The sequence below is a fragment of the Hypanus sabinus genome, chromosome 28 (genome assembly GCF_030144855.1).
Source record: "Hypanus sabinus isolate sHypSab1 chromosome 28, sHypSab1.hap1, whole genome shotgun sequence".
Classification (NCBI taxonomy): Eukaryota; Metazoa; Chordata; class Chondrichthyes; order Myliobatiformes; family Dasyatidae; genus Hypanus; species Hypanus sabinus.
The window spans coordinates 2275681-2294775 of NC_082733.1; the positions used below are offsets into that span (position 1 = coordinate 2275681).

Genomic DNA, 19095 nt, shown 5'->3' on the forward strand with positions numbered 1-19095 from the left:
GTTTCAAAGAAATAGTTAAAGTATAAAAAAGGCAAACTACTATTGAACTGAGTAACAAATTATACATTTAAATGAAATACAGAACAAATTACAACACTACCAATACTACTACAGAACTATAAAACTATGCATTAGTTTCTAATGTTCATCCAGATTGACTGTAAATGAACAAAATCAGTGCTGACACTGAGTGTAGATAATGGACTGCCTTCATTCAATTTTTTTGACAATTGCATCCTCCAAATCATCATTTTCATTGTAACATTCAAGATAATTGTTAATAGCTTTAAATTTTTCATAGTTTCTAACTTGTTAAAGTAGAGAAATTGTTTCATTTCCACTCTCGGCCATTTCTGGCTTCTCCACACCTAAATGCTTGAAACCACAGTGAGCAAACCAGTTCTGAACTATCAAAGCATTTAGCTATCTATATGCTAAGATTGAGATCTGGCAGACTGAATATTTCAGGTTAGTTCATCACTAATATTTTATCCAATGAGCACTTCTGAAGCTTTTAAATCAATTGTTTCTTGGTTCTGTACAACTATGCAAAGGTTCCTACCCTGAAGTGCAAACCTGATTTTCTGACCAGGATATACATATCAATGTAGGCATTTTGTTTGAACTATGTTACTTCTGATTATTAGTATGGCAATTTTGCTGTCTCAACTGCTGGTGTTTAAATCTAGAAACCAAATTTGATTGAACAAGACCCAATCTTCTCTTCATCAAAAGCTTTTATTTATACTGAATTGTCATGGGATACAGACTGCTGACAACTGGCTGTTCAACTCTTCCTGTTGATGAATCAAATAAACAATTACATGTTAAACATACAGTATTTGTGAATCTGAAGTCAGATGAAGTCCAGAATAGGTTCAGATAAGGATGGTAGATTTTTTTCACTGAGGAACATTAGTGAAAAGATAGGTTTTCACAAAAACCAAGTGCTTGCATTGTTACAATTGCTGAGACAGGCTTCACTTCTAGATTGAATCACTAGAATCTATGTCTTGGAGCTACCACATTGGGATTCGAATTTGTACCACTGGATGCATGATCAGTTCATTTCATATACTAATCTTCTTTTGTGTGAAACTCCTGCCCCTAGACTCCTTTAAGGTTCTCTTCTCTCACTTTAAACCAATGGCCTCTACCTTTAGACTTACCCATTCTAGGATAAAAAGGTTCTGACCATCCACACTGTCAATGGCCCTCATAATTTTGTAAACTTTGATAAGGTCACCAGTAGCTTCTAATGTTCCAATGAACTTCTCATAACTGCAGCCCTCTATTACTGGCACAATTACTCAAATGATGCCACATCTTTACTATGGTTTGATGACCAGAAACATATACAATGCTCCAAGTGTGGCACAGTTGCAACATGACATCGCAACTGTTACACTCAAAGCTTCAACCTATGAGTAAGCAGACAAGTTGTTTCCTTCACTAGTCTCTCCACTGTATCACAATTCTCAGGAAGTTCTGGGATTCTCTGTGCATCTGCACTCTTCAGTTTCCTGCCTGTACTGTATCTAATTATGTCCTGTTAGGATTTGGCAGCCCAAGTATTTTACCTCACAATTTTTAGATTAAATTCCATCATCACTTCTCCACCCAACTTTCCATCTGATCTATATCCTTCAGCATCCTTTCATAATTGATGCAGTTAATTATGCACACACTACACACTCAAAGGGCAGTGATTTCAACATGGGTCAAAGGACATCTGCTTAAGTCAGGCTAGCAAGCACTGTTGTTGAGGACCAGTGAGGACAAGGATCAGGTCAGTTAGACTATCCCACTCCCAGGTCAGGTACCAAAATCAGATGCCGTGTAAAAAGGGGGCATGAGAGCCAGTGGCCTCTGTATGTGAGTTGGCAGGACCAGAGTATGGGGCCTCATCATCGGCTAGTCCTGGGGTTGATACTGATGATCAATCAGAAGTCCAAAGATCAAGACTTGATGGCTGAAGCCCTAGAATTCTCTGGAGAAGTCAAGAGATCTGTTGTCCATGAGTCTGCAGGAAGCCTGTAAGTCTGTCCTGGAGTTGGAGACTGTGTTTGTGAGTGGTCGAGAGGAAAGGGGCTTATTTTGCTGTTATTGTTTTTTTGTTTGCTGTGTTCTGTGTTGTTCTGCTGAGCATTGTGGGCATGCCATGTTGGTGCTGGAATGTTCGTGGGATACCCCCAACACATCCTTAGATTGTGCTGGTTGTCAGCACAAACGACATGGTTCACACATGTTTCGATGTGCATCTGATATATAAATGAATTTTAATCTGATTCGCAGCCTCCTGCAACCAAGTCAATATTGGATCTAATTTGGTAACGCCCTTTGGATTCCATGAACCCTAATTTTCTGAAACAGTCCTCTACTTTGGACCGCATAAGACAATTTCCCTACTATTGACGTAAGACTCACTGGCTTCTAGTTTCCTGGTTTATCTATGCTGCCCAACTTGAACAAAAGGACATTAGCATCTTCCAGTCACCTGTGGCTAATGAAGATGTAAAAATCTCTGTCAGGGCCCCAGCAATCATTTCCCTTGCTTCCTTCAACCCCAAGACATCCTGAAGTAGATCACTTCAGGCACAGGAATGTATGTACCTTGGCTCTAACATTTCGTCCTTCATGACACAAGCATTTCCCAGAATATTTGTGTACAATTCATTATCTCTCCAGCCCCTACACCATTAATGATGAAAGATTCCAGCCCAAAATGGCAATTTATTTCCCCCTTACAGATGCTGCTTGACCTGTAGAGCTCTACTGGCAGATCATTTGTTGCTCCTGGTGAGTAGCAATGAGAAATATTGCCTGGCTCCACACATAGATTTCACTTTTGGTTGTCATGCTGACATTGCCCAGAAGGGGTAGTAAATATCGTTCATCTTGATTCAGTGTGACCATAAGTTTCTACACAGCAGCATAATTTATCTGCCTGATGCATGTGACCATCAGACTCTGGTTGCAATGATGACTAACTGAATGAAGTTTATTGTGTTGCAATGTGTACTGACATTCCCCTGTCATCTGTAGAAATTCACTGAACAAATTTCTACTCTGATAGCATTTGCTGTCAATAGTATCTGCTTAAACTTGTAGGAATAAATACCTTGACTGATTATTGAGCAGTCTGTAGTAGATCAATCTGTGTGTTTCTAATTGTTAATCAACATCTTTATTTGAAAATTGGTTGTTGTATTTACAGCTTATGGCATATATACTATATACAGTACTTCAAATTCCTTATTAGATGAATGAACTTACAAACTATGAAGTATTTTCCATTTTAATTTCTTATTGCCACCAAAACTGCCATTATTGCTCTTCTTAGTCATGGAATTGTAAGTTGCTGAAATGTAACTAGACCTGCTCTACATTATTCTGAGAAGCCACAAGAAATTCTGTAGCTGATGGAAGTTTTGAGCAACACACACACACGAGATGCTGGAGGAACTCGGTAAATCAGGCAGCCTCCATGGAGGGAAATAAACAATCAATGTTTTGGGCCAAGACTCTTCATCAGGCCTATTGCTTGAAAGCACACCTCAGATTCCATTTCACAGCTTTGGACTTTGATAGACTCTAATGTGAACTGCAACTACATCAATCTCATTTTGATGCATGAAATTCTTAAGTATTTATCTATGTTATTTTGAGTGACAATAATCTTACATGGCCCCAAACACAAGAGATTCTGCAAATGCTGGAAATCCAGAGTAACACATACAAAATACTTGAGGAACTCAGCAGGTCAGGCAGCATCTATGGAGAGGAATAAACAGTCAACCTTTTGGAGCGAGACCATTCACCACAACTTGGAACAGTAAACATTAGGCTTTGTGTGCTCTGTAGCTATGAGTGGATTTGATTACTACCTGTTCCTATAAACATATTATGTAAGGCGTGAATTAAAAGGCTCAAACATTACAATGCAAAGTAATTTCTTGAAACAACATACTTAATAATCTGTCCCAACTCTGGCTCACTATTCTAAACATAAAGCTTTTATTTGTATCTCATGAATTTGGATGAAAGTTATCTTTATTGAATTCCCACCATTTTCTCTTTGGTGAGGACATTTTCCTTCATCTCCCTTTTAATGATGATGGATGTTATTGGCTGACTTATTGACCACCCTGCTCATTCTTTATAGTCAACTCTTCCTTCAGGTCACTTTTATTTAAAAGAAAACAAACAGGTTAGTCACTTCCCTCTGTTAACTAAAATTATTCAATTCGAATACCATCCTTATGAATCCCTGAGTTATCTCATGCAGAAAATTGTAGAACTTAGGAATGCAATTTCCCTGAAAGTAGCATCAGAAGCATATATGGTTGTAATTGATAATTGTGAGGTGCTCCATTTTGGTAAGATTAATCAAAATAGGACATACATGGTAAATGGTAGGGCATTGAGGAATGCAGTAGAACAGAGTGATCTAGGAATAATGGTGCATAGTTCCCTGAAGGTGGAATCTCATGTGGATAGGGTGGTGAAGAAGCTGGCCGTTATAAATCAGAGCATTGAGTATAGGAGTTGGGATGTAATGTTGAAATTGTATAAGGCCTTGGTGAGGCCAAATTTTAATTATTGTGTACAGTTCTGGTCACCGAATTATAGGAAAGATGTCAACAAAATAGAGAGAGTACAGAGATTTATTAGAATGTTACCTAGGTTTCAGCAACTAAGTTACAGAGAAAGGTTGAACAAGTTAGGTCTTTATTCTTTGGAGTGTAGAAGGTTGAAGGGGGACTTGATAGAGGTATTTAAAATTATGAGGGGTAGATAGAGTTGACATGGATAAGCTTTTTCCATTGAGAGTAGGGGAGATTCAAACAAGAGGACATGAGTTGAGAGTTAAGGGGCAAAAGTTTAGGGGTAACATGAGGGGGAATTTCTTTACTCGGAGAGTGGTAGCTGTGTGGAACGAGCTTCCGGTAGAAGTGGTAGAGGCAGGTTCGGTATTGTCATTTAAAGTAAAATTGGATAGGTATATGGACAGGAAAGAAATGGAGGGTTATGGGCTGAGTGCAGGTCAGTGGGACTAGGTGAGAGTAAGCGTTTAGCACAGACTAGAAGGGCCAAGATGGCCTGTTTCTGTGCTGTAATTGTTATATGGTTATATGGTCATGGAGAAAGCCTTTGGTACATTTGCTTTCATTAGTCAGGGAAATGAATATAAGAGTTGAAGCAACAGGGAAAAAATTCATTGAGTGCACTGAAGAAGAAAGAGCAGAACGTGCACCAAGTGAAATTTTCCTGGATTGGTTGATCAAGGGTTTAGACAGAGACATTTCAAAAACATATGCAAATATATTCTGAATTAAATCTTAAAATACAGTTAAAAACCTTAAATGCTAACAAATTATTAAAAATATTTTGCAGATTTATAAATCCATTGCATAGATTAATTTTTGGCTGTTTGTCAGCTAGTCCGAGAATAACACTGAGGAGTCAGATGTGAAGTGTCTCTCTTTAGTAAGTCAGGGTTTAATTGAGAATCTAGTGGAGGAGTTAGATATCAGGGATGTTGGTGACTGACCTTCAGCTCATCCTAGACTTCTTTATGTGATTGAGCAGGCAGGGAAATATAAAATGAGGGGTGAGTGAACATATCGCAGGCAGAAGTTCCCCACTAAATAGATGAATGTCATTTAGCTTTCTTCCATCTACTGTGCTCATTCAGCAATGTTGAAGCATTGACATAAAATTGCAAAGGTGATGACAGTTTGTAATTATAAGAGAACGTTTCCAAATTTTCACCACAGTACAATGCAAAAGTTATACCTTCCAGGCATTCAAATCCAATCAATTAAGTTAATATCATAACACTTGGATAACTGTGAATGTGACTCAGACATCATTAAATTCCCTTTACTCTTTGCTCAAAAATAATTAAATTTAGTAGCAAGATACTTTCCAGCAATATTTAACTTGAAGAATATTTTGAGGCAGCTTATTCATTTAATAACTGGGAATAGTCCTATGTGGAAGGAAGTGGAGTGAGGGCCTGGTGGTGGAGTGGATAAGGTTTGAATTGTGGAAAAGAGGAAGAGGAATGCTGGATAATTTAACTTCACCTTGGTGTCATGCAGGAAACAAGACATTTCATTAAGATTAGCAGGATCTCCCAGAAACTGAAAATAGCTAACACTTTAATTATTGAGTCCAGAGGAACCTGAATAAACGTAGTCTGAGATCAAGAGTGGCAACATCCTCTCAGAGACCCAAATCAACACTGTTACTCCATATCAATCTCTATTTTGGGCATGGACTGGAAAACAGTTTCAATTACGCAAGAGTGGCTGTGGCTTTCCCCTAGTGGGTCGTTACCCCAACAGTATCCAAACCGGAATACCTGCAATTGAGCCATGGGGATACCCTGAATATTCCCTTCCCTCTCCTGTCAGTCACCCAGTTACCCGCCTCCTGCAACTTAGGGGTGACTACCTCTCTGTAGATCATACCTATCTCTTCCTCATTCTCCTGTATGTCATCTGGTTAGAGCTCCAGTTCCCTAGCATGGTCAGTAAGGAGCTGCATCCAGCTGTGGCTCTCATAGATGTAGTTCTCCCAGAATTCCCACATCTGACATAAAGAGCACTCCACTCATCCTGGACCCATTCTCACTACACTAGCTATCCACTAATAGATAAACAAAGAAGGAAACTTACCTTAACCTTTGCCTCTTCATGCCTGATCTGCTTAAGCCAAAGCATCAAAATCCACAACTCTAACAGAGGTCCACTGACACAATGGTTGCTCCGGCTAAACCTAACTTCTTTTCATTGACTTTTACCAATTGCTTAATAAATTGCGATAACTAAAGCCTGCTGACAAGTCCCGAAAGGCCCCATACACTTTTAAATCACATGTTGACTTACATCAAAAAAATCAGCTGCTCATGATGACTGAAGCCTGCCATAAAATCATGAAAGGCCCCATTTGTTTTTCAAATCACATGCTGACTTACCTTATGATGATTGAAGCCCACTGAAAAGCTTCTGCTTCTGAAGGTATCAGCTTGCACCAGCTCCTTTGGCAGCTATACATAATGAAACTTGCCTCATAAGCCTCCTTTAAACTTTTCTCCTTCACCTTAAAGTTATATCCTCTAGTATTTGACATTTCTATCTTTGCAAGAAGACTTTTGACTACAGTATCTACAGTATCTCTACCTCTCATTATTTTGTAAACTTCTATCAGACCTCCCCTCATACTGCAGACAAAAACAACCTGAGTTTGTCTAGTTTCTTTGTGTAGATAATACTCTCTAATCCATGTGATATCCTGGTGAATCCCTTCAGTACTCTCTCCAAAGCCTCCACATCCTTACAGGATGCAGCAGAACTCTGTGAACCAATGCATCCGAGAGCACTGCTCCACCCTTAAGGTTCTAACAGTAAAGGTCTGGTAGCTGGAGGCTTTCTTCCTGTCTCTGAAAAGAGTCTCCACATCGTGTTTGTTGAGTTCATCAGGATGCTGTCTGGATTAAAATTTATGAGTCATTAGGAGAGTTGGGACAAACTTGGGTTCTTTTGCCTGGAATGTCAGAGACTGAGGGGAGACTTGATAGATGTTTTATAAATTTATGAAAAGCATACATAGGACAGACAGAACGTTTTTTTCTCAGGGTATAAATGTCAAATCATAACGGACATGGATCTAAGATAAGAGGGGGAATTTTTAAAAGATTTGTAGCAGAACAAGTTTTTTTTCATACAGAGTGTGGTGAGTGCCAGGAACAGGTTGTCAGGGATTTTGGTGAAAGCATGTATAATGGCATCATTTTAGAGGCTTGAAGGGGATGTAGGAATATGGATTATGTGTGTTTTAGGTTAATTTGCCAATGTGTTCAGTGCAGATATAGTGGGTAAATGGCCTGTTTTATGTTCTATATTGCACTGCCAGTGAGGACCCTTAGCCTTCATAATTCCCTTTACTTAAAGGCAGCAGTACATTTTACTAAATATTTAAAGATATAGAAGTCATTATACACAAATATTGTTTAAATTTGATTCTACATTCTAATCTGGGTCTCTTGATCCTTTTAGATATTTTTTGACATCTGAAGTAATTCACCAGGATTTCACAGCTGATGCAGTAGAAAACTAGTTGCAGCAACGACATTTGTCAGGTGTCATGGACTGGATTGTCCTGTTGGCTGACAAAGCTTTCAGACAGAGCAGCTGGCCATCTGCATCCTGCAGACTGGCCAATCCTTGACTTACACATCTCTGCTAAGTGCCACTTGACTTTCCATTCCATGCTGAATCAGTCCCATGCCCATCAGAAGCTCTTTTGCTGTGCCTAGTGCCACTGTCATGGTCATGCCCATGTTATCACCATATCCAATCTATCCCCATGAGGGATCTTGATGAGGTAGTTTGAGATCTGAGACCTCAAGAGACCTTAACGTGATGCAGCTTGTTGACTGTTCCACCTGATGGGTTGGCTGTCACTTTGTTAGTTGGGAATGTTTCATATCCTGGATCTAAAGAAGTGTGACCAAGGGAACAGTTATAGATACAGGCCATTTGGCCTATAGCCATCAGCCATTCATTTACATTAATCTCATTTTTTTTTACTCTTTCAACATTCAACTCCTCCCAGATGTTACCAATCACTTGCACACTTGGAGTGATTTACAGTGGTCAATTACTTAAGCATTTATTTATGATTTAGAAAGAAAGTGAAATAACCAGAGGAATCTGACATGGTCACAGGGAGAAGGTAAAAACAGCACCAGAGATCAGGTTGAACCCAAGTCCTTACGACTGTGACATCAGAGTGAGGAAGGGTTGATGCTGAAGTCTGAGCTGTAAGCCCAATGAAACACAATCCACAAAAATACGCAGAAATATAAAAAATTGGCTTAACATAACTTCCAGAGAAGAACACGCCACATTCAAATTCCATTGCATTGAAACATTCATCTTGGAGAAGCTATTCGTTTTCCTGCTGCAATTGTAATAATAATTAGGCTCTAATTTTAAAATCAAACATACATGAAATGTAGACATCACTGGCTATGCCAGCATATTGTCAACCATCTCTGATGGCTCAGAGAAGTTGCTCTGGCCTTCCCTTAGTACAACAGATGTCCATTTCACTCAGTAACTCAGAGGTACCCATTATGGGAAGGAGCAATTACCATGTGCAGATCTGATCAGGTAAGGATTCCTCCACTGAAGGAGACTCGTACACCTGATGCGATTGTGAAACAATCTAGTAACTTCATGGTCACTTACATTGACACCAGCAGTCAATTTCTAGATCCTCAATAGAAACTCAAATCCTCAAAGTAAATTTCAGGGTACAAACTATCATTTTTGGATTATTATTTCAGAAACATAACTACTATACACTGGTTTGAGAAACTATTTCTTACTGGTCTGAACAGAATTAGGGTCATACGTGAGGCAAATAATGCAAATAGGTACTCACGTCATGGCCTGGTAAATTGATTCAACACCATAGCGCATCGCAAATTCATCCACGATTTCCTGAGCATTATCTTCAAAGTACACCTTCCATGCCTCATCTCCTTTCACTTGTGGAATCTTCACAACACCATTATACTTTGTTTCAGTCAAATAACTGAAAAGATTCTGAAGGCAATAAGACTAGTATTAATTACATGAATAGTATTTACAGCCATTGAAGATAGGCGGCACTGGGATTATTTAAATAAAATTATATTCCCATTTTAAAGCAGCAGAAAAAACGTTGATAAAAATTAAAGCAACAAACCTATATGCAAGAAATTGCTAGGTTGAATCTCTTTTAAGTATCAAAATGTTTGGGAGTAAGTAAATAGATAAAAATACAGGTGACATATTCGGCCACAAAGTCGCACACAATAGGTAACAGTTTAGGAGTAAAAGGCTCACAGCAGTATATATTTTTAATAAGAGTAGATTCAATATAATTTAAATTATTGATCTGGAAATTATAATGTGTTGCACTGATTTTTTCCAGGCCTACCTATGTTTTTGAAGAAATATTATTTCTAGCACAGAACATAAGATTGACCATTTTTGGGTCAAGTTGCCATTCCAGCTAATCGACTGGGCATTGACACCCGTTATCTGCTCCTGACGTCATTTCTGTATCAGTTAAATGTGGAATTCCTATCCAAGAATTCTGGAGCATTGCAAGGGCAATTAAAACAATGGTTTAGGGAATAGTTGTTGCTGAGCATGTTTGGGACAACGATGTCTGCACAGCTTACTGAAGTAAGTAGCATCTTTGCTTTTATCCTTTGAGTACTTTCCTCACCTCCTAAAGTTATCTAAAACCCTCCGAATACAAACCACCATCCCCCACCTCCCACCACACAATCGATCCCATTCAGCACCATTCCCCAGTCTTGACTACTCCGCTGAAGCCCAAGATCATATTCACCCCTATGTCCTGCCACCTACCAGTTTTCACTCAACCTATCCCCAGATTTGAGTGCGCTTCATAGAACCCATTCAACAATGTTTCACACAGATGCACTCACCTTTTATTTGACTCAATTTAAATTCCCAAATTGATCAATTGTTAGCTGCTGTCTCTCCTCTTCTGAACCCTCTGAGCCCAACATGGGTCTTGGCTGGTGTATTCTCCTGAGTAGAAGCTGAGGTCTTAGTGTGTCACTGCTATAATCACCTAACCATTATATGGGGCCACATTTCCTTCACCTTTAATTTCAACAGCAATTTTCATTCTAATTGCACCAGAAACAGCAGATTTGGCCTTAGTGGCAATTAGAAGATCAGGTCCATTCTATTGTTTTCTTCAGTTGGAAGCAAGGAAGTACATTTGCACTGTGTATACTCAACAACAGGTAAGTGTTTGAAAAACTGGGAAAAATTATATAAGTACACATATTTGCTAATGTTCCCTCACCTCATGTAAGCAGGTGTATTGCACATGATACGGGGCCACTTTTTCTTCACCTTTAATTTCAACAGCAATTTTCATTCTGATTGCACCAGAAACAGCAGATTTGTCCGTTCTCTTCTCTGTGGAAAAGATACAGTGCATAATTCTCATCTATTGTACAACAGAGCAAAATAGCAGAGTGCTCATTTAGAGGGTAATGATTTATAAATTGCATGGAATAGCTCAGTACAATTAATGAAGTGACAAAGGTTGATGAAAGCCCTCTTCCAATCACAGATAATCATCAATGCCAATGCCGTAAATTGACTCTTCAAAATAAGTTGTTTCAGAATTCTTACAATATAAATTCAAATTTTATTTCAATAAACCAAAGCATCTAATAGATCTGGAGTAGGAGAGGATGTAGTAAAAGAAACACAGAGCAAGAGACTGGATTCAAAGAGAAGTGATAGAAATGAAAATTTAGTTACTGCCTGTTACACTGCTTGTGTTTAGGGCAACAATAGAAATGAAAAGTAAGAAAGAAAATCTGGAAATACAAATTTCATTTCTTATTTCATCTTATGAAACTGGAGAAGGCCATGTGGTTCACTGAGTTTTTTCTGGCTGTGGACCATTTCCCCGTAACCTATTCTCTCCACTCTGCTCACGAACTCATCTCTGAGTTTCCCACCCACCCACATGAAGGGTAATTTACAGTGGCAAACATATCTACCATCATGTATTTAGGATATTGGAAGAAACTAGTGCAGTTGTTGTAAATCAGCGCCATTCCAGGGAGAATGTAAGAACTCCATACAAACAGCATCAAAGATCACGATTGTACCTGGGTATCTGGATTAGTGAGACAGCGACACTAAATGCTGTGCCACTGCATCATACATTCTCTACAAAAGTGGCTAGAGTTTGAACGGTATCCTTTCTGGGATGGCACCATAGCTTCAGGGTTAAATAGTTATTCACATTGGCTCTAACTTATTGAAAAGCTTAGTTAGCAATTAATGAACACAACATTCATGTAACTGATTAAATATTGAATTTATGTTCCTTCTCAAATCTCTCCATTTTAATTTATTTAATATAACTCTCTTTGTTTAATTGGCTACAACCTACTTGCTCTCAAACCTAGTTTTCCCCACTATGCCAAAATCAGGTTGTATCTTATCACAGATAACGTTCCTGTAGGCTGAAGTGAGTAGAGCTACATTTTTATGACAGGTGCAGCTGCAGCAACCTCAGAGAGTGCAGACCTTAGAGAGGTAAAAGCTCTGAATTAATACTTCCTTGAAAACAAGAAAACAGGAGCATGAATATTCTACTCAGCATCTCTCCCCACCCCCAGCTCTGTGCTGAATCTCTGTGATCATCAATTCCTGATTATTAAAGAAAAGACTTTCTCCTCTTTAAACACCTTGGATGATCCAGCTGACACAACTCCAGATTCACCAGCCCTACTAACTAGGAAATGTACTTTATCAATGGCTCTCTTCCAACAATGTATTTCATAATTTATTCCAGTAAGGTCTTTGAAATTCTTTGTGTTTTTGCCACTGTTTGATTAAATCTCACTTCTATTTCAGCAAGATGATTCTAATCTCTATTAAACCTAGGAATAAGTACCTGTATTCTCATTGTTTCTCCTCTAATTTTATCCATTCCTCTTTTCAGAACTACTGCCTAATCTGTTTAAATCAAAGTATCATATTCCTGTCTCTCTCGCCATTTTGCTCTGCAACAGGAAATAACATAACTAAAATAACTGTAAAATAAAATGGTGCTGATAATAAGGGTCATTATCTAGCATCTCTTTATCAACCACAGACATGAATTCATTCTAAATATTCTTTGTCCTAATTTACATAGGATGTATATCCATTATTTCAACATTCACAGCCCTTCAAAGCCCAGTGACTTGGACTTACAGTTCTCATCCCTTCATGGCTTCACCCCTCTTTTATCTTGCTCAGTTGCACAACTCTTCTTGATTGCTGGGTGCATCCATGATAGTAGCCACTCTTACCCTTGGCTGCCTTGCTTTTGGATATCATTAATCTCCCTTGTAATTCCCTCTTTATACCTCTTTAACTTCCAAGCATCACACACAAAAATGCTGGAGGAACTCAGAAGGCCAGGCAGCATTTATGGAAAAGAGTAACATTTCAAGCCGAGACCCTTCATCAGGACTCTGCAGATTTTCCCTTGTCTGCCTTCCAATGTCTTCTTCCTTTTTTAAGACACATCTTAAAATTTACCACTTTGCCCCGGTGTTAGTCATCTGACTTTATGTTTGCATCCAGATTAGTGTTAACTGTGATTTGGTTCCTATATTATAACCTGGATACATTCCTTTACAATAAAGGCATCATGTACTACAAGTTACGGCTGTTACAGACGTAAACATCTTCCTTCCAGCAGTCAGGTAATTTTCTGTACTGCTCAGAGGAATTTAATCCCATTACTGCAGAGTTCTGGTTAAATATCAAATTTGTTCCATATTCCTTGCGTGTAATACACACACAGAGGTTTGGGCCTCAGATAACTCAAATCATACTCTGACCTCATTAGCACAAAATTAATTTGTGATCCAGGAACTGAATGGGACTGACATGCAGAAATGACCTCTGCATGATTTAGAGGATCACTTCAGCTGGTCTGCAGCCATGCAATTGTCTTGCAAATGCTCCCACAAGTTGGTCCCTGTTGTGTATTTAATATTTCAGTAACATTTGAGTAATATTGTAAATATTTTGTTTGATTAAGATTCTTTTAAATCTTAAAGTTTAACTAATTAATTATGGCTTATATGTAAAGTATGTTCATGGTGTACATCATCATGTCACCAAGTCACACCACTATTTAAGAAAGGAGGAAGGCAGCAAAAAGGAAATTATAGACCAGTTAGCCTGACCTCAGTGGTTGGGAAAATGTTAGAGTCTATTGTTAAGGATGAGGTGATGGAGTACTTGGTGACACAGGACAAGATAGTACAAAGTCAGCATGGTTTTCTTAAGGGGAAATCCTGCCTGATGAACCTGTTGGAAATCTTTGAGGAGATTACAAGTGGATAGATAAAGGGGATGCAGTGGATGTTGTTTATTTGGAATTTCAGAAGGCCTTTGACAAGGTGCCACACATGAGGCTGCTTACCAAGGTAAGAGCCCATGGTGTTACAGGAAAGCTACTAACATGGTTAGAGCATTGGCTGATTGGTAGGAGGCAGCGAGTGGGAATAAAAGGATCCTTTTCTGGTTGGCTGCCAGTGACTAGTGGTGTTGCAAGGTCTTGGGACCACTTCTTTTTATGCTGTATATAAATGATTTAGATGATGGAATAGATGGCTTTGTTGCTAAGTTTGCAGATGATATAAAGATTGGTGGAGGGGCAGGTAGGGTTGAGGGAACAGGGAGGATGCACAAGGACTTAGACAGATTAGGAGAATGGCTAAAAAAGTGGCAAATGAAATACAATGTTGGAAAATGCATGGTCATGCACTTTGCTAGTAGAAATAAATTATGCAGACTATTTCCTAAATGGGCAGAAAATCCTAAAATCTGAGATGCAAAGGGATTTGGGAGTCTTTGTGCAGAACGCCCTGAAGGTTAACTTGCAGGTCAAATCGATAGTGAGGAAGGCAAATGCCATGTTAGCATTCATTTCAAAAGGTTTAGAATACAAGAGCAAGGATGTGATGCTGAAGCTTTATAAGACACTGGTAATGGCCTCACCTTGAGTATTGTGAACAGTTTTGGGCACCTCATCTTAGAAAAGGTGTGCTGACATTGGAAAGAGTCTAGAGGAGGTTCACAAGGATGATTCCAGGAATGAAAGGGTTATCATATGAGGTACGTTTGATGGCTCTAGGTCTGCACTCGCTGAAATTCAAAAGGAAGAGGGGGGATCTCATTGAAACTTTTCGAATGTTGAAAGGTCTAGACAGAGTAGATGTGGAAAGGCTGTTTCCCATGGTGGGAGAGTCTAGGACAAGAGGTGACAGCCTCAGGATAGAGAGGCATCCATTTAATACAGAGATGCAGAGAAATTTCTTTAGCCAAAGGGTGGTGAATTTGTGGAATCTGGCCACATGCAGCTGTGGAGGCCAGGACTTTGGGTGTATTTAAGGTAGAAATTGATAGGTTATTGATTGGACATGGCATCAAAAGTTATGGGGAGAAGGCCTGGAAATGGGGTTGAAGAGGTACAAAAAAGGATCAGCTATGAGTTAATGGCGGAGCAGACTCGATGAGCGAGATGGCCTAATTCTGCTCCTATGTCTTATGGTTTAAGTCATACGTGCACATCTTACTTAAAGTAAAAGCTGAGTTAGACTCACATTTCAGACCCTTTTCCTTTAAATTAGTTTTATGTTTTGGAGTAACAAGACATAACAGTGGTAATGAAGACGTTTAAATGAACCTGAGATGACTACCTACCTGTTGAAGTGCAGCAAGAAACAGTCGAGTAACAGAAAAGATAGATAGATAGATAGTTAGATAGATAGATACTTTATTCATCCCCAAGGGGAAATTCAACATTTTCCCAGTGTCCCATACACTTATTGTAGCAAAACTAATTACATACAGTATTTAACTCAGTATAAATATGATATGCATCTAAAATCACCCTCCCAAAAAGCATTAATAAATAGCTTTTAAGAAGTTCTTAAATAGTTTACTATTAATAAATAGCTTTTAAAAGCAGTGCAGCATGCACTCTTCAGAAGGGAAAACACGAGTGAGTTTAAAGAAAGGTAGCAAATGGAAAAATTCATGCACTCTTCAGAAGGGAAGACATGATCCAGTTTAAAAAGGGTAGAAAATGGAAGAATTAATGGATTCATAAACAGTGAGTACCGGGTGGTAATAATGATAAGAATGGGAGCAGAAATGGCTAGCTACAACAGAAAGATTGACACATTTGATTACACCAAAGGTAACTGGAATATGCATACAGGACTGATTGAGCAGCACTGTAAAACAAATGGAATAGCCAATGAGAAACAAATACCAGTTTTGCTGAGTGCATTCGGATTAAAGGCAAACAGATCACTGAGAAATTTAATCACCTTCAACCAAACTAGCCAAAATAAGCTTTACTGGTATCGTAATGATTCGATACAAAGCATCTTTTTTCAATGACCGAGGGTCCTGGCAATCCCTGGTTGAGATGTCAGTCTCGATGCATGTCCCCAGTGAAGAACTTGAGACCAGGCAGGACTAGGACCAAACAGATGACCTGGAGGATCGTTCTGAGGAATCTTCCCTTGTGCCTGGGCCTTGCAAACAGATGTGCTGATTCCCCAACAAACTGGTGCTATTATCTTGGCTTGGGGCAAAAAGGTGGTAGTGTGGCGACCCGCTTCCCAGCGCACTCAAACCGGCTCACAAAGTGGCGCACACTGGCATTGAGGCCGGTCCCAAAGAGGGCACCAAGCTCGCTTCACCAGCAAGGGAAAAAGCCTGCACGCGGGACGGGACTGTGAATATGCACCCCCTACAGCATTCCCACCCGGGGAGGGCGGGAACAGGAAGGCTTTAAAGCGAGGTTTGAATAAACATCTTTTGCAACTGCAGCTCACCAACTATGTGTCGTTATTTCATTGCTGTGTGTAGCACACCACTACAATTGGTGACCCTGACGGTCCAAACGATATTTGGACTGGAGATGAATGACGCTGCATCAGTTTCGTTAAAACTGCCAAGCTTCTGGATGCTGCGACCTCAACTCTGGTTCCAGCAAGCAGAAGCCCAATTCCACATTCGGCAGATAACCTCGGATGCCACACGTTATTACAACGTGGTGAGCTCCCTCGACCAGGAGACAGCAGCCCAGGTTGAGGAGTTCATACAGTCGCCTCTGGAGGACGGCAAATACACAGAATTCAAAGCTCTGCTCATAAGGACTTTCGGGCTCTCACGGCGCGATCAAGCTGCCCGCTTACTGCACCTGGATGGTTTGGGGGACAGGCCACCGTCAGCTTTGATGAACAAGATGCTGTCCCTGGCCGGAGGTCCCAAGCCCTGCCTCATGTTTGAGCAGGCGTTCCTGGAGCAGCTGCCCGAGGACATACGCCTGCTGCTGTCCAAAGCAGATTTCAGTGACCCCCGGAAGGTGGCGGCCTGGGCAGACGTGCTGTGGAAAGCCAAGAAGGAGAGTGGGACGTCCGTTGCACAGATCACCAGGCCATGCTCCCAGCAGCAAACCAGACCAGGCCCGGCTGCAGAGCCTGCTAACCCCAGAGCCCAGAAACAGGGGTGAGGAGACCAATGAACAATGGTACTTCTACCACCAGCGGTGGGGCGCAGAAGCCCACTGCTGTAGCCTGCCCTGCAAGTTCCCGGGAAACGCCAGGGCCAGCCGCCACTGAAGGCTATGACGACTGGCCATCGGGATAGCTTCCTGTATGTCTGGGACAAGCAGTTGGGACGCCACTTTTCGGTCAACACTGGAGCTGAGATAAGCGTCTTACCTCCGATGGGTTACGACACCTGCAGCAGAGAACCGGGTTCCACCCTGAGGGCTGTGAACGGCAGCACAGTAAGAACCTACGGCACCCGTATGGTGCGGCTACAGTTCGGCTCCAGCCAGTTCACATGGGACTTCACACTGGCCGCCGTAGCCCAACCGCTCCTGGGAGCAGATTTTTTGTGAGCTCACAGCCTACTGGTCGACCTGCCAAGGAAGAGACTGGTCCACACCGAGACCTTTCAAACATTCTCCCTGGGTGAAGCCCAGTTGCCAGCCCCACACCTAGACTCCATCACGCTGTCCGACAACGACTTCACCAGGGTCCTGGCGGATTTCCCATCGGTTCTGGCACCGCAGTTCACAGCGGCCATGCCCAGGCACGGCGTACAGCACCACATCCCGACACAGGGACCACCCCTCCACACCCGTGCTCGAAGGCTTCCCCTGGACAAGCTCCAACTGGCGAAGGAGGAGTTCAAGAGGATGGAGGAATTGGGGATCATACGGTGGTCTGACAGCCCATGGGCCTCCCCCCTGCACTTGGTGCCCAAAGCAACAGGGGGCTGGAGACCATGCGGCAACTACCGCAGACTGAACGAGGCTACAACACCGGACTGCTACCCTGTGCCACACATTCAGGACTTTGCAGCAAACCTGCACGGCGCACGGATCTTCTCCAAGGTAGACCTCATCCGGGGATACCATCAAATCCCGATGTATCCGGACGACGTCCCCAAAACGGCACTCATCACTCCTTTCGGCCTTTTCGAGTTCCTCCGCATGCCGTTTGGCCTAAAGAATGCCAGACAGACTTTCCAGCGGTTAATGGACGTGGTGGGACGCGACCTGGACTTCGCTTTCATCTATTTGGACGACATCCTCATAGCCAGCAGAAGTCGTCAGGAGCATCTGTCCCACCTCCATCAACTCTACGCCCGACTGAGTGAATACGGCCTGACAATCAACCTGGCCAAATGCCAGTTCAGGCTTGATACCATCGACTTCCTGGGCCACAGGATTACTAAAGACAGGGCAACCCCTCTGCCTGCCAAGGTAGACGCGGTCTGCCATTTCCCCCGACCCAACACAATCAAAGGCCTTCAGGAATTTGTGGGTCTGGTGAATTTCTACCACCACTTCCTCCCTTCAGCAGCCCAAGTCATGCGCCCCCTGGTTGCTCTGATGTCGGGTAAGGGCAAGGACATTACCTGGGACGAGGAGACCACCGCCGCTTTCATTAAAACCAAAGAAGCCTTGGTAAACGCAACAATGCTAGTGCACCCCAGAACGGACGTCCCTACCGCCCTCACAGTGTACATATCTAACACGGCAGTCGGTGGAGTGCTGGAACAACTCATCGAGGGTCGGTGGCAACTGCTGGCATTTTTCAGCAAACACCTACGGTCACCCTAACTCAAATACAGTGCTTTCGACCGGGAACTGTTGGTGCTATACCTGGCAATCCGGCATTTCAGGTACTTCTTAGAAGGTAGGCCCTTCACCGCGTTCACGGACCACAAACCTCTTACCTTTGCGTTCATGAAAGCATCCAACCCCTGGTCGTCCCGCCAGCAGCAACATCTGTCCTACATCTCCGAATACACGACGGATGTCCAGCATGTCTCGGGAAAGGACAATGTCATGGCAGATGCCCTCTCCCGCCCCAACATCCAAGCCCTGTCCCAGGGGTGGACTATGAAGCGCTGGCGGAGGCGCAGCAGGCAG

General features: G+C 41.6%; 1 protein-coding gene across 1 annotated transcript in view; it reads right to left on the bottom strand.

Moving 5' to 3' along the window:
* The window catches only part of LOC132382383 (protein unc-13 homolog C-like), a 575658-nt gene that overhangs the window by 318714 nt on the left and 237849 nt on the right, over positions 1-19095 (bottom strand). The window contains 2 exon segments of the mRNA XM_059952510.1: positions 9460-9623; positions 10909-11024. Of these exon segments, the coding sequence (XP_059808493.1) occupies positions 9460-9623; positions 10909-11024 (280 nt within the window).